Raw genomic sequence first — 15,956 nt, forward strand, 5'->3', positions numbered from 1 at the left:
CTTGCCACTGTACTTGCATTCCTTTTCCGAAAAGAACAAAAAAAAAACACCATTGGGGCACACGTGGCACGCGTTAGAGCATCGAGGCCCACAGCCCCACACTAGAGAAGCTGCCCCTTCTCCAACCCGCAGCGACCAGAGAGACAGCTAGATCGATGCTGCAAATTTTGCAATCGAAACGATGCCCTGGTTTTTGACATAAGTTTATTTTAAGTGCAGGCTTCTTCTCCAGCCCAGAACTGGCATTACAAAATTCGGAGCAGATAAAATACACATATGAACCCCACGGGTGACACCCTAATCCCCAAGATCCGATTGTTTAATAACCAAACTAATCATGCTGCACAGTGATTAGTCCCTCCTAATGGAGCATCAGAGCTTAGTTCGATCTGACAAGTGCCCCCTGTCGACAGAGGCGAGAAAGCATCATCATCATCATTATCATCACAATCATCATACCAAGTGTACTTGCACTAGTACTGGTGTACCACCAGCATATACTACTAATAATTTAAGTTCTTTTTAACCAGGTGATTAGCCAAGATAAACCGTGTACTAATAATACAATAATTTACAGGACACGGAGCTCTCGGCCTCAGGCTGCTTCGTGCCACCTTCTGGCTTCATGTGCCAATCTATCTGCATCTCCATCCATGTCTATCGCTGGTGCAGAGAGAAGGTCACAACTCACACGCGCAACGCCTGCCTACGCCCTCATTGGCCGGACGCCTGGCCTCCAGACATGGACAAATTTGGTTAGCCTGTGGGGTCCCTGTGACCCTAATAAACATCGGACCAAGCATCATTAGATCAGTTTTAGGGCCTCTTTAAATCGCAGAATTGAGAAAACGTACGAATAAGAAAAACGTAGGATTTTGATAGAATTATAAGTGTAAAACAGAGGATTGCAAAACGCAAGAAAAACACAGAAATGACCGTTTGATTGAACCGCAGGAAAAACGCAGAAATTGGATGAGAGAGAGACTCAAAGAAAAGTAAACAAGAGGTTGAAGCTCTTGCTAAATTTTCTCCAAAATCTCTATAGGATTATCCATTTCATAGGAATTTCAAAGGATTTGATAGGATTCAATCCTTTGTTTCAAAGAGCTTCATAGGAAATTTTCCTATAGGATTGAAATCCTCTAAAATTCTTATGTTTTTCCTCCAATTCAAAGGGGCCCTTAGTTGGATTTTTGTTTCTCTTTGTTGGTACATTGGTCTTCTTTCAGATGCAGGGGTTTGCAGTGTGGTTTTGCATGAATTGGTTTACTTTCTGTGAAATTCTCGGAAAATTTCTCCGTTCAGAAGGAGAAATGTTTCGTCTACATACCGCAATAGTAGATATTAAAGGACACTAGACATCCTGTATGTGCGCACACACAAATGACACATTCTCTCTTGGTTTAGGGCTTGTTTAGTTGGCAAAATTTTTTGGCACGGATATATATTTAAAGTATTAAACATAGTCTAATAACAAAAATAAATTACAGATTCCGCCGGGAAGCTGCAAGACGAATTTATTAAGCCTAATTAATCTGTCATTAGCAAATGTTTATTGTAGCACCACATTGTCAAATCATGACGCAATTAGGCTTAAAAGATTCGTCTCGCAATTTTCTGGTGAACTGTGTAATTGGTTTTTTTCTACATTTAATACTCAATGCACGTGTCCAAATATTTAATATGACAGCGTGAAAAATTTTGTTTGTGGGAACTAAACAGGCCCTTATATACTGCCGATTACTCACTGCAAAGAATCACTACTAGGAGTACCAAATTAGCCAACCTTACTTTACCAGCAGCACTAGTAGTACTGCTACATTAAGAACCATCCCTAAGAAAGAATCAGTTTTTTTAGACAAGGATGTGGTATAAAACCATTTTCATCTAGGTGATGTAATGTAAGATGCCAAGATAAATAATTTATTCGCATGCATCATGGCCCCAATGATTATCATTTTAGCGAAACCAATCTGACCCATTCCATGCCGTGTTTGGGCGGTTTTACAGACTTATCTTTCCGTCCTTTGAATATGTGCAGATCTTAGGGCACTAAAGTAATCATTTTCCACCTATTGTTTCTCTCCACTTTTAATACTCATGGAGTTATATTTGTTCCAGCATTTCTGTTTTACCCCATATCTGTTAATAAGAATTCTTCTCCTTTTTAGTGTAGTGGATACCCCAGCTTCCATTGAAAGCTAATAATGGCACTTTTAATGAGTATAATCATATAATTTTGATTATTCTTTTTCATAATAAAAGTATAATTATAGTATTGTAGTTTCGATCTTGCTCTTACTACTATCTCGGCAGCTATATTTTGGGTTTGAGTGAGTAGTATTTCTGTTTTTACCCCCACACTTTGACCTTTTTACGGTTACCTAAATATTTTGATATTTTCATGTGCGATTTATCAGTTATAAGTTTAGAAAAAAGATTTTTCCCTTTTTAAACTTTATTCCATTCAGAAACAGGGTACATGGTTTCTTGTTAGAAGAGCTTTCACAAATCACCTCTCTATACCTCCATGGCTCCATATCCACACACCACTAACCACAGCCACCACCCAGAAGAAAATTCTAGGAAAGCGGCAAGCAATTTTGGAGACCTGACCTGTGGAGTGCACTAACAAGAGTTTTAAGACTTTGACACTTCCTTAATTAACTACTAACTAATAACCGATCAACCAATTAGTTACTCCTCCATGCAAACAAAAACACTACTAGTACAACAATAGACTAAGTCTCTCCCCTCAAATCCCCGTGCCACCCAAGCTACAGCTACACAAGCAGTGTGCTACTACTACACAGTGGGCAGTGGTTGGATCATGGTTTTATAAAATCATACGATTATCGTCTACGGTAACCTTCTCAATTTTTAAAACCACGGTATATCTTACAGTAATTATACGGTTATCATGATAACCGTCCAAATCATAGGGTAACGGTAACCCCATTCAAAACGATTTGGGAAACAGCCGAGCTGAGTCGAAGTCCTTAGGGCTTGTTTACTTTGATGCTATTTCAACCATACCATTTTTTTTTGGTAAAGTTGTCAAAAAAAATGTCAATGTTTAGTTTGTTTCTAAATTTGGTAAATACATAAGGCTTTGTTCGGGAACCCTCACTCCTCGGCACACAAAACGAAGCAGCGTTTTAGTGCATGATTAATTAAGTTTTAGCTATTTTTTAAAAAATAGATTAATATGTTTTTAAGCACCTTTCGTATAGAAACTTTTTGAAAAAAAAAACACACCGTTTAGCAGTTTGAAAAGCGTGCACGCGGAAATGAGGAGGAGTTGGGAACTTATACTACAAAACGAAGCCTAAGAAATCCTGCTAAAATTTTGGCAATACTACTATCTTACTAAAATTTTGACATTACCAAAATTTGGTAAGATTTATTTTAGCTACAATCTGAAGAGGCCCTTAGGGCCTGTTTGGGAGGGCTTAAGATTCTGAGAAGCAGCTAGTTGGAAGCCAGCTTTTCTAGCTTCTAGTTTATTTTCTGGATTCTACAACTACAATTTTTAGAATCTGAAAAAAAAATTGTACTGTTTAGGGGAGCTTCTGATTCTGGGATAAACTGTAGCAGCTAGAAGTTTCACCAAACATGCCCCTATTTGAAAGAAGGCAACCATTAAACTGTTAGTAGCACAAATCTGCCATTGCCGGAGTCATTAGCTAATAATCCCTCTTCTCTCTCTCGATCGACCTCTCAGTCTCACCCATCCCTCCCTCCCTGGCTTTTTTACCCCTCACGGGCCGCACGCTGCCTCGCTCCCTCCGACCGACCGCCACACCACCACCCCCCACCCCTCTTCTCTCTCTCTCTCCACATCCCCATCGTCTCTCACCGCGTTGCTGCTGCTGCTGCCGCCTCGGCCACCGCGCGCCCGCCCGCGCGTCGCACGCAGCTTCTTCCTCTTCTTCTTCTTCCCCACCCTCTCCACCCGATGCGGCGGTCGGCGGCACGCTGCTGCTGCTGATGCGGGCGGTGGTGAAGAGGCGACGAGGGGGAGAGCGCGGGCGCTGCTGCGGCTATTGGAGATCCGGGGCTTCGTGGTAAGCAAGCTCTGCTCCCCACCCCCGCCCGCTCCCTACTGATTCCCGCCTGATCCCGCCGGGATTCCGCTAGATTGCTCTGCCCCCCGCGCACGCCAGCGGTGAGCTCGGCTTTGCTGTGCTGTGCTGCCGCCGCCGCCGCCGCTATTGGCTGCGCGACGCGTGGGGGAGAAATGGGCTTAGGCTTTTAAGCGTGCTGTTTAGGCTTTTGACTGCGCTGTGGCTGTGCTTATGGTAGAAGCCGCCGTTAAAAGGTGGCTCGATTTTTTGTTTTTTCTCCCTTTCTTTTTGTGTCAGGGATCGTGCGGGGCTAGGCTGGGCTCGAGCAAGGTCACGAGTGAGTTAGTACGGGGATGGTGATCTTGTCATGATACAATGCGGTGTGGCTGTTTCTTTTTTTTTTTTTTTGGTGAGAGTTTGGTAGAGAGATGACAAATCGTGGCTTAGTTTTCAAATTCTTTGTGATTTTGTTTCCCAATGCGGCCCCCAAGTAGCTCACTATGTTTGCAAAGCACATGGAATACCATTTTATTGAACCATTTTGTTTTTTTGTTCGTGGGGCATTAGGTTGGAAGTTTAATGCTGGATATTTATGCACATTTTGTTGCTCTGATCAAAGGTTTTAGTTGGCTCTGTTGTAAGCTTAAGAGGGAATTAGTGATTTAGTGTGGCTCATGTACCTTGAGTAGAAATGGTCGAATGCCATGGATCATTGTAGTATATATATACATCTACGCCACTGTGCTATACGCTTGTATTTTTGTACAAATTAACTTCTAATTCTTTAGGAATGTGAATTTGTCCAATTCGAGGGTTTCTTCTTGTTTATTATAACCGTGCATTTGTAAGTGACCAACGTGTCTTCGTGATGTACCAGTCCACCAACTTTCAAATACTTCCAAAAAGTTTAATTGGTGAATACATGTGGGTTCCTCATAGTTTTTACCTATGTCAAGTATCATGCTCAGCACTTGTTCATGGTTTATTTCTACCCCAGTTTTACGTTGTAGTTTATATAGAAATGTCACACTGTCACTTTCTGGAACATTCAATCAGTATTCATGATATATACAACATACTTTACAATACTTTCTGGAAGTAGAATTTGCTTGAACACGTTAGATCCTTCTAGTTTCCTCCTACGTCCAATGAAGTGAGGTACTTTACTCGTGTTTATGATATACTTTTCTATCGACTTGCAAAAACTTTCTAAAAGTTGAGTTTCTTAATAACCTTAATGTCTTTTGATGCGCTGTACGCGTGCCATATGCTATGCTTTTACACCAACTTCCAAGTTTTCCCTAAAAGCTGTTCTTCTATTTAAGCGATTAGTGGGGTCGTGTGACCCCACGGGACCCAAAGTGGATCCATTTCGACGGGGATGGAATCTGGGAGTGAGTTCTATGCGGGCGAAGGTCTCCAGATCGACCCCAAGTGGCTCATCGACCCAAAGCTTCTCTTTGTTGGGCCACGGATTGGCGAAGGTGCACATGCAAAGGTCTACGAGGGGAAGTAAGTCTCATATTTTTGCACTGTCATCTATAATTTGATGATCTGTGTGAAAGTTTTGCTTCTAAATTAATTTTTGATTGATGCTGGGATTGGCAGGTACAAGAACCAAAATGTTGCCATCAAGATTGTGCACAAGGGGGACACCCCTGAGGAGATGGTCAAGAGGGAGGGGAGGTTCTTGAGAGAGGTGACTATGCTGTCAAGGGTGCAGCACAAGAACCTTGTCAAGGTCTTGATCTTTTTGTTGACTCTTATCATTTCTTTTCTTGGAGTGGCAGTTGTGGATGCTTTTGAATGTTGAAAATATACTCGCTTGTTGTTCAGTTTATCGGGGCTTGCCTTGAGCCTGTCATGGTGGTGGTAACTGAGCTACTAGTGGGGGGCTCTTTGCGCAAGTACTTGGTTGGCCTTCGGCCTAGGAGCCTGGAGCCTCGTGTAGCTGTTGGATTTGCGTTGGATATTGCTCGAGCCATGGAATGTTTGCATGCGCACGGGATCATTCATCGTGATCTTAAACCTGGTAAGATTGCTATTTGGAAACCTGGTTGCTTCATGGGCATTTACATGGTGGATTTCTGCAATCCGGAATAATAACTATTCATTAGTTCATATACACCATGAGGTCAGACAGTTGCAGGACTTCTTTTTGTGTGTGTGTCCTTGGGTGTTGGGGGCATGGTCCATTCCTGTGCATAATCAATTTCTTCAGTGGGTACTCATATGTCATCTTGTATCAACTTCTAATAATAATTTGAATTTCACACAGCTGTTTGCCAAAAAACTAATGTTTTTTTTATTTTAATATTACATTAAACATTCTTTGTGGATTTACCCCACCAGCCAAAGTCACTTGAAGATTCAAGACAAATAAAATGTTCTCATTAGTAACATAGGATGAGAATTGAGAATATAATCTACTCTGGCTGTCTGACCTATTATGTAAAGTTAAGCTTCATATTGCACAAGCAATGTGCATTTTTCAAGGGCAGGAATGAGCTCTTCTTTTTACATTCAATCTTATTAAGTTATGGTGAATTGGTGATGTTTGGAAGTTAAGTCATAAGGTAGCAGTGTCAATGGCTTGTTCCTCTTTTCCTGTGTCCTGTTGTGTCTGCATGTGATGCTATTATGGGCTAGTCTATTTATGGGAACTAAGCCTAAATACCACAAATAGCACTAATTGTGGGTGTAATGGAAGACGAGTGCAGGGGAGCAGGCAATCTATATTGTTTGTGTATGTTTGTCCAATGAGGTAATAACCTCAATCAGCAAATATAGTGGGGGAAGGAACTGATTCAATCTGTCATACCATTTTTCTCTTCATTCTTTATTATTGCATGGACTGGTCTGCAATGATGGAGATCTGTCTAGATATTCATGGCGTTGATTGGGAAATTTACTAATTATAGAAAAATGTTTCAAGATAATAATGATTATACAGCTTTCTGAGGATTTCTTGGTTGACCTTCGATGGAAGAAACCAAATTTAAGTCCATCTTGTACTATGTTTTCAATGAATAATAATGTGGACGAATTAGTAATGTGGAAGATTCCAAGTACGACCGGCATATGATCCATTAGAGGGGCCCCTGGGGGGCGGGCATCTTAAAAAGGTAGCTTCAGTTCTGACCTTCTGATAGCCACCTTCCAAGGGCGGTTCCTTTTGGAAAGAGGTGGTTCTCCCAAATGGTTTATTATTGTTTTTCGGTTTAAGATATAATAGAATCTCTAAGCATGCTAAGTTTATACTGTGTAGTGTATCAAGTAGCAAAACGTTCAGGACGGGTGTACCTAGTGCAAAAGTGAACCAGCAACTAGAAAAGGACTGCTATTATTTCCTCTTTCGATAAAATGCCAGGAAATATTAATGAGCTGAACATCGGATGCCAGTGGAGTACTACTGATTCTAGTTCACGAATCAATGCATAGCTCTGTTATTCAAAAAACAGTACTATATTTCTCTACTGTAAATTTACCTAATACTATTTGGTGTTTTTTTTCAGTATTTTCTTTTCAGAGCTATTTTTTTGAAAAAAAATCAAGCCAGAAATATTTGTACAAATAAGGTTTATCATGAGCCATTGTTTTGTCCTTCTGTACGTACAGAGAACTTGCTGTTGACCGCAGACCAGAGAACAGTCAAGCTTGTTGACCTTGGTTTAGCAAGAGAAGAGACATTAACAGAGATGATGACTGCAGAGACAGGAACATACCGTTGGATGGCTCCAGAGGTTTCTGTTACTGCAGTTCATATTTGTCAATATAATTCTTTTTTGTCAATATTTGCTAATCCTGAAATATATCCACAGTTGTACAGCACAGTGACATTGAGGCATGGAGAAAAGAAGCATTACAATCATAAAGTAGACGTTTATAGCTTTGCAATTGTGTTATGGGAACTCCTTCACAATAGACTGCCCTTTGAGGGCATGTCTAACCTGCAAGCTGCTTATGCTGCTGCTTTCAAGGTATAATTACTGATACTTCAGTCTAATGTGTGGAAGAGTGGTTTGTCAATGCTATTTGCTTGAATACCATATTTTCTCAACATTTGCATCGTTAGGTTTAGATGTACATATGAAGCTGCCAGTGTGGCGTTTGTAAGGCTATTATTCAAGTTTGACTTCACCACTCAGTCTTTCCCCTGGGTGGGTTTTGCTGTAGGCTCTTGATTGATTTTCATAGAGCTCTGGTTTTTTTACCATATGTATTTTTTCCTGTCCCTATTCTGGTATAGTATATCTGGTATTTGACATGATGCAAGCCTCATTTTCTGCAGAACATTAGACCTAGTGCAGATAATTTGCCTGAGGAGCTATCAGAAATCCTAACAACCTGCTGGAAGGAAGAACCCAATGAGAGACCGAACTTCACGCAGATCGTACAAATGCTTCTGCATTACCTTTCCACCCTTTCGCCACCAGAACCTCTGGCTCCGCCTCGGACGTTCAGTTCAGAGAATGCAATCTTGCCTCCTGAATCTCCTGGGACAAGCTCCCTAATGGCTTCTCGAGGCGACCTCGGCGACACACCGAAGGGCAAGATGGAAGACAAGCCAAGGGGGTTCTTTTTCTGCTTCAGCCAGTGCTATTAGCACAGAACAAAGGAAACTCCCCTGGAGGATGCAAATATGAAGAGAACATTACCTCCTGATGCACAGCGGCTCGGATCACGGCCCGGCGGTGAGTCCCGGTGCCCATAGCCCATACCCAAAGAATGGCAGAAGTTCTTGTAGAACTGTTGTTTCTGCTAGTCAGGCCACCCCTCTCTTCTTCTGACATGTTTAACATACCGGCAGGATAAATCGAGTAAGCTTTTGACTCCTGCTATCAGTGATGAAAATAGTTCTGTCGTATATTTTCGGTGGACAAGTTATTCAATGTCTAAACTGCGCCCGCTCATCGTATAGTAATAATCCGCATTCATCAGTTTTCTCCTGTGCTGGAAATCAAGGGGGTGCTATACTTCTATAGGCTCTGTTCCTTCTCTGTATCTTTCCCTTGTTCTCTTGCTTGCAATGTTGATAGTTTGGTGCTGAGTCTGTATCGGGGGCAAAGTTCAGGCCGAGGATGCTCGGCAGGAATAACAGTCCATGGTCATCAGAACCATAATCCCCTCTAATATAACTGCACAAGTAAGTTTTAGACTTACTCCACATGCATAGAACAGTTCAAGACTAACTTTTGATACCCTTCATTTTTACTGCATTCAAAAGTAGTCATTTATTTATTTACGGGAGGGGTAAAAGAAAGATGAAAAAGAATATGTCCGGAAGTTGTACAACGATTTGTATTTATTAGGAAACAATCGAGAAGTTAAAAAGAATTCACGCTTATAACAAGAGCGGTAAATAACGAATTGAATGTTTAAGGATACCAGATGAAACCCCACTCCCTCGGGGGTTTTATATGTTATTAGTAAAAATAACACGTAAAATTGACACACTTTGTATAATTTTTATCTCTGATCAACTGTTGAGAAAAAGGCTATATGCTATATATAAACCATTTGATGTGGTTTATAACAATTTAAATACATATGAATTGATCGTATAAAAGAAAAACTAAGATGATGTGAGTCAATGAGAGAAGGAAAAGAAATAACATAATAGTATAAATCAATCATTTAAAAACAAAACTAAGGTGATATAACTTTATAAGAGAAGAAAAAAGAGTGATATAATTTGGACGTAGATCAACCGTCCAATAGTTAGAAATAGTTAAGATAATGTGGCTTAATTAGAGAAAAGAGAAATAACATTATTATACTTATTGAAATAAACATTATAGATATATAGGATAAGCGTGTTTTCATCTACTTTCTTACCTTAATCAATTATACCATCCCTTATTTAACTTAATCTCTTTAGAGAAAGGAAAGTAAATTTCATTTGATCAAGCTACTCCCTCCTTTCAAAAGTCTAAGTCATATTTCTTTTTCACCAAGATCAAGATGTAGTTAACTCGTTCATCATGTGACAAAACTAATAAACATGCAACCAATAACTACTAAAATGACTTATTGGGTTTCGATAAAAAATTTAATATAGCATATAATGACTACAAATAGGACTTAGACTTTTGAAAAAAAACCAAAGAATGAAATAGGACTTAGACTTTTGGAATGAGAGAGTATTATAAAACTAGTATATACTTAAATATATGTATCATAAAACATATTTAATATCATTTTTTTATGAAACTACATATTCAAGGTATGGTATAAAATACTACAGATTTCATAAAACTACAACTTTCATAATCTCAATAGTGCTATAGATATAAACTTTAAAATATGTAGTTTTTTTATAATTTCATCGCTTAATCTGTAGTTTTGTGATACAATATCTTTTAAATTTGTAGTTTTACGATATATGATGTTAAATATATAGTTTCTATCTATAGTTTAGTGATAATTTAATTAAAGTAATTATGGTTTTATGATATTTACTTACAGAAATGAACTTCATATGTTCATGGAGTTGACGTGCAGCAGTTGACGTGCGTGAAGAACCGGCAGCGGCGAGCCGGCGAACGAATGAAAGCGGGGACAGGATGGACGTGGAGCCGTCAACTCCGCACAGCAGCTAGCTGCAGCCTGCACTGCAGTACTCACTCCGTCCGAAAAAAAATTAATTTCTGGCTATAAAATATATGCTTGTCCATATTCATAGCGAGGAATTGGTTCTTTTTTAGACGGAGGGAGTATTACGCTAACTCGTCAAGATTCTCAGGCTCCCTTGTTGAAATGTTGAGTTGTTGGAATGTTGAGCCTCTGTTGAAACGTTGAGTTGTTGCCTTGTTGGTAGGTGCCTCCCTTTGGTCACCAACAAAACAAAATTCATGCTCGCTCGTGCGCGTTGCGTGCTGCTGCTAGCCTCGCTGCTGGCCTGCCGCTGGTTGCTCCATCGGACTGATTGATTATTGGATGGGATTGCCTCTCATGTTTCTCACTTGGGCATTGCCGTTCATCCTTTTGTCACAACGAGTGTTGCTGTCGTTGCTGCTATAGCCCGTCATGTCATACTAATGTTTTTTTACAGGAAAGCAGGCAGGGGAATAGAACTGTGTCTGATGTCTTGGCCCCATTGCTATAGTAGGACATGTACTGTGGAGTACTGGCAAATCGTCCACTGCTACTATTGGGGTCTTTGGGAGCGGCGAATTCTCCACTGCATGTACAGCTAGCAGAGTCATCGAGAACAATTTTATCGGTATTACTGGTAGTAAAAACAACCAGAGCCATTAGAATTCTATTGCCAGTAGAAACAATTGTATTCAGTATACTCCTACATAATACTTCCAGTAGTTACAATGGTAATATATAATTAGATATGGTACATCGATTGAGGAAAAAAAAATGGAGGTTTCGGATTTATTCAACTATTGTAAAATTTGTCACTCGATGCTTAAGAGCAAATTTAACTGTTTTTGGCTGCCATAATAGAGATTTAAGAGCGACTCGCTGCCAGGCCTAGCCAATCATGCCAAGCATTGTGCACTATAAGAGTCCTTGGATAAAAAATATATATAGGAATTTTATATAATTTAAATTCTATAGAAAACTCCTATTTAATCATTTAATAAAAAAGATTGGATATTTTCAAATCCTATAAAATTCTTGTGAAATGGCTCACTTAATATAGATTTTAGATGAAACTTAGTAAGAGCTTCAACTTCTTAAAATAATTATTGAAGTCTATCTTTTTCATCGAATTCATACGGTCTAATCAAATACTCCGTAGATATTTACGTGTTTTGCAATTCTATATTTTAGACTTACTTGATTCAAAGGAAATTTATAGAAATTTTAGAGGATTTTATTCCTATAGGAATTTTTCCTACAAAGCCCTTTGAATCAAAGGAATGAACCCTATGGAACCCTATGAAATTCCTATGAAATACCTCTTCCTATATAAGTTTTGGAGGAATTTTAACAAGAGGTAGAACCTCATGGAAAAAATCCTTTGAGTCTTTATCTCTCCTCAAATTCCTGTGTTTTTCCTGTGATCCAATCAAACGGTCATTCATACGTTTTTCTGTGTTTTGCAATCCTCTGTTTTACACTTACATTCCTGTCAAAATCATATGTTTTTCCTATTCCTCTGTTTTTTCATTCCTGTGATTCAAAGGGGCCCTAAGGGCTCATTTGAATCGCAGGATTGAGAAAACATAGGAATAGGAAAAACATATGATTTTGATATGAATTATGGGGATACCCGGTTTGAGTATGGTATCCTGAAACCACCCGCGACCGTCCAGGATTTCGATCGCGCACAGATTGATATACAGAACAGCTTTCGATACATATACCCAAGTTTTTACAGAAATTATTACATAAAAGATAACTAAGACAGGTTTTAGGGGCCGACAGGCCAAACACACTCCCTACAAACAAAAGACTCAAACACAAAATAGGATAAAAACACCACAGGCAACGCCTGAGAGCAGATCGACCTAGAACAAGAACTCGATAGCACCATAGAATTCTTCCCCTTCCCGCGCCTCCTCAGGGAAGAACTGATCGTCTGAACCACATTTTATGCAAGAGGTGAGTACCGAGGTACCCAACAAGCCACATCCATAATAATACAAATAGAATATATGCGAGGCGTACAAAGAAAAGAATATAGTTCATCAAGGAGGTTCCATAACAAGCCTATTATAAATAGTTTTTCCCTACTTTATCAAACATTTTATTCGCAAACAATTATAAATCATCATTTTAAAATGGTAGCAATATTAATCACCATTTATCCTCATCTTTGTCATATTCCATATTTTAATTTAAAATCTACTCATACCATGATAAATAGGAATCACCCAATGACATAGCTTCTTAACCGGAAGCACGGCACATTCGAATGATTTAAGACTCATCTCTGCAGAGACTGCCCAGTTTTACCCACCTGATGTCAACAGCTAGCTAGGCTGAGGACAACATAGCCGTTCGAGAGTCCCACTTACTACTAGTTACTGCCCAGTGGGATATTGATCCGTCCTAGCAGTCGGGCACTTGCTGGGCCTAAGCAAGGCTAGACGGTCGCTGCTTTCACGGGTTCCACCGTTGTGGATCATGTCAACCTGGCCGAAGCCCCTTCCACATGTCCACCCCAAATCTGCTCATAGAGCCACCCTACAGTCTTTCATATAGTGGGACAATGTACTAGGCTAAGTTTGATTACTCAGTCCTGTGGATGGACGCAAATTACATCATTTTCCATGGCATAAGGGGGTAGTCCTTATATCCGGGAAAGCCACCAAAACTAGCATAGGCCCGTGCATACTTCAAGTGCAAATATACACTTTCCACAAAATAATTATAACAATATACACGGCCTCACACACCACAACATCCATCTTCACCCGGAATTAATCTTCCATATCACTCCAGGCGAGTGACTCATATCAAATAACACATTTTATATCACCCGACACGCCACCACGTGACGACGGGTAAACCATGTATATGAGTATAGATATTTGGTGGTCTTATCCACTAGAATATTATTGTGAAGTATATAAATCTACACCTAGGTTATCAAAGGACGTGATATAGCAATTCATGGATTTGGCCAATAATAACAATGTAATAATGGGTAATAACTAAACTAACAAGTTTATTCAAAAATAATTCATATGCAAAATAATTTTATAAATACTCAATGCAGAAAATAACTAAGTGGTTCTCTACAAGGTTTCAATATGACCAAAGATTGGAACTATGGCTTGCCTCGTGAAACGTGGCCTTTGGGAGCTTCAACGTAGCCTTCTAGGTCCACTTCAGTTCCTGCGAGTCCGGTGGGATCTTCAACGCGATCTAACGTATGCACACGAAGAAACGACCAAATAAGCCTATAACAAAAATACTACAAATAAACGATAAAATAAATATTGTGAATCAGAGCCCGAACAAGAGAAAATGATAAATCGAGAGTTAATTTGAGTTGGATGAAAAAAAGATTTATCCTAGGGTTATGATTCATGGCATGTGTAGTAGTGGTTGCACTTTGGGATTATTGTTGTTACAGATACTAGAATTGATTTGGTTTGAATCTGGGGGTGAACTGATGGAAGAATTGATATGAATCGGTTTTATTTTGGTTGACAACTACCTGGGTTGGCTCAGGTGGTGTGGTCAGGCTGGACCATGGTGGAACAGTATTGAATCTAGTACTGTTCTTCTTCCTCTGTGAACCACGAACACAGACAGAGAGAGATAAAAAGAGAAAAGTTGGATGACGGTTATTGTGGCGGAACAGTAAGAACGTCTTGATGTAATTTCGTCCCCAGGTGCTACGAACTCGAAGCTGTTGCTGGTTCTCTGAGAGGATGTTCATGCAGGCCGGAACGCGAACTATAGGATTCCAGCCGCTAGAGGAGAGAGAAGATTGGGTGGCGAGCTCCGGTGGCGAACGTGGCCTGGTGAGCGCGTCAAAACGCGTTCCCGGACGAGAAGATTCCATTTTTGTGGTTAGTTGATAGAGATGAAGCGCCGGAAAAACTGAGCACGGTGGTAGCCATGGTGGCGGACAGGAGCACGATAGGAACCCGATAGAAGCAAGGAAAGAAGGTTGGGGAAAATTCTCACCAGTGAGAGGTGGTCCTGCTGGTGCTATGGTGCGGCGGAAAAAGGTCGACGACGGCGAAACGGCTGCACAGCCGGCCTTGGCTCTGGCAGAAGAAATTTGGGGATGAAAACGAGATTAGCACTTGATGTCTACAGAGGAATAGCGGACTTCGGCTCGTTCACTTTGAAGGAGAGAAGGTCTGGAGGAGGAGGGGAAACAAGGGAGGGATGGCAACGAGCAACTGCGTGGCTGTTTTGGAGGCGGCTCGAGCGGGCGTGTGCCGAGCTCGGGGCGGCACATGAGCAGCGCAGGCAGGAGCGAGGCCGCACGCGACTAGCGCGTGCGAACACGAGCAGGGCGCCGGACGGCGCGTGCGGCGGCTGCCTCGGCTGGGCCAACAGCAGTCGTGGGCCAGCACGGCCCAAACAGAGGGAAATGGGCAAAGGAAATCCAGAATATGGGCTGGATTGCTAGGAACTCGGCCCGAGAAGAAACACAGTGGTCTATTTGAATTTTTGGAGAGATTTTTAATAGAATTTTGGTAGGATATTTTTGAATAGGAATCGATGAGATTGGGGATTTTAGAATATTTGCACGATGACTCCGGTTTAACTTAAAATAAACACGAGCTCTTCTGATGATTTTGGGAATTTTCTTTAGGATATCTTGGATTTGGTTTGGAGAGGGAAACTAAATAAAGTTAAGCGGAAGGTGGAAACTTAGAGGAAACAAAAGGAATATAAGGATTGGGAGGCTCCGATTCGAAACAACGAAGAACATCGACTTTAGATATTTTCACAAAACTTTTACCTAAAAAATCTAGTATGTTACATGAATGAATGTAAGTATAAAACAGAATATTGTAAAACATAGGAAAAACACATGAATAACTGTTTGATTGGACCGCAGAAAAACACAGAAATTAGAGGAGAGATAAAGATTCAAAGGAAACTTTTCGTGAGGTAGAATCTCATGTTAGTTTTCCTCCAAAATTTGCATGACATTAGCCATTCCATAGGATTTTCATAGGATTCATTTATTTGATTCGAAGGGAGATATAGAAAAAATTACTATAGGAATGAAAGACTCTAAAATTCTGATGAATTTTCTTTGAATCAAGAGGGCTAAGGGTGTGTTCGTTGTACCTGGTTCCCAACCAGAAACCTCCCACAGAAAACGGAATGATCCATTAGCGCGTGATTAATTAAGTATTAGCTAATTTTTTTTCAAAAATGGATTAATTTGATTTTTTTAAGCAACTTTCGTATACAAACATTTATAAAAAAAACACACCATTTAGCAGTTTA

At 40.2% G+C, this 15,956-nt stretch overlaps 1 protein-coding gene across 1 annotated transcript; it reads left to right on the top strand.

The window, feature by feature from the left end:
• Positions 1-3,740: 3,740 nt before the first annotated feature.
• On the top strand, positions 3,741-9,016 carry LOC127762211 (serine/threonine-protein kinase STY13-like). Its single transcript, XM_052286631.1, has 7 exons — positions 3,741-4,067; positions 5,393-5,579; positions 5,676-5,808; positions 5,904-6,099; positions 7,686-7,810; positions 7,889-8,047; positions 8,359-9,016. Exons 2-7 carry the CDS (start codon positions 5,449-5,451, stop codon positions 8,671-8,673), a joined length of 1,059 nt encoding a protein of 352 aa, XP_052142591.1. The 5' UTR covers positions 3,741-4,067; positions 5,393-5,448; the 3' UTR covers positions 8,674-9,016.
• The last annotated feature ends 6,940 nt before the right edge of the window (positions 9,017-15,956 follow it).

This window comes from Oryza glaberrima, chromosome 2 (genome assembly GCF_000147395.1).
Source record: "Oryza glaberrima chromosome 2, OglaRS2, whole genome shotgun sequence".
Lineage (NCBI taxonomy): Eukaryota > Viridiplantae > Streptophyta > Magnoliopsida > Poales > Poaceae > Oryza > Oryza glaberrima.

Excerpts from the sequence above, each read along its gene's own strand:
- LOC127762211 (XM_052286631.1), top strand. The coding sequence starts at position 5,449 with ATGGAATCTGGGAGTGAGTTCTATGCGGGCGAAGGTCTCCAGATCGAC. Across the intron at positions 5,580-5,675 it reads GCAAAGGTCTACGAGGGGAA|GTACAAGAACCAAAATGTTG; the intron begins GTAAGTCTCATA and ends TGGGATTGGCAG. Across the intron at positions 8,048-8,358 it reads CTTATGCTGCTGCTTTCAAG|AACATTAGACCTAGTGCAGA; the intron begins GTATAATTACTG and ends CATTTTCTGCAG.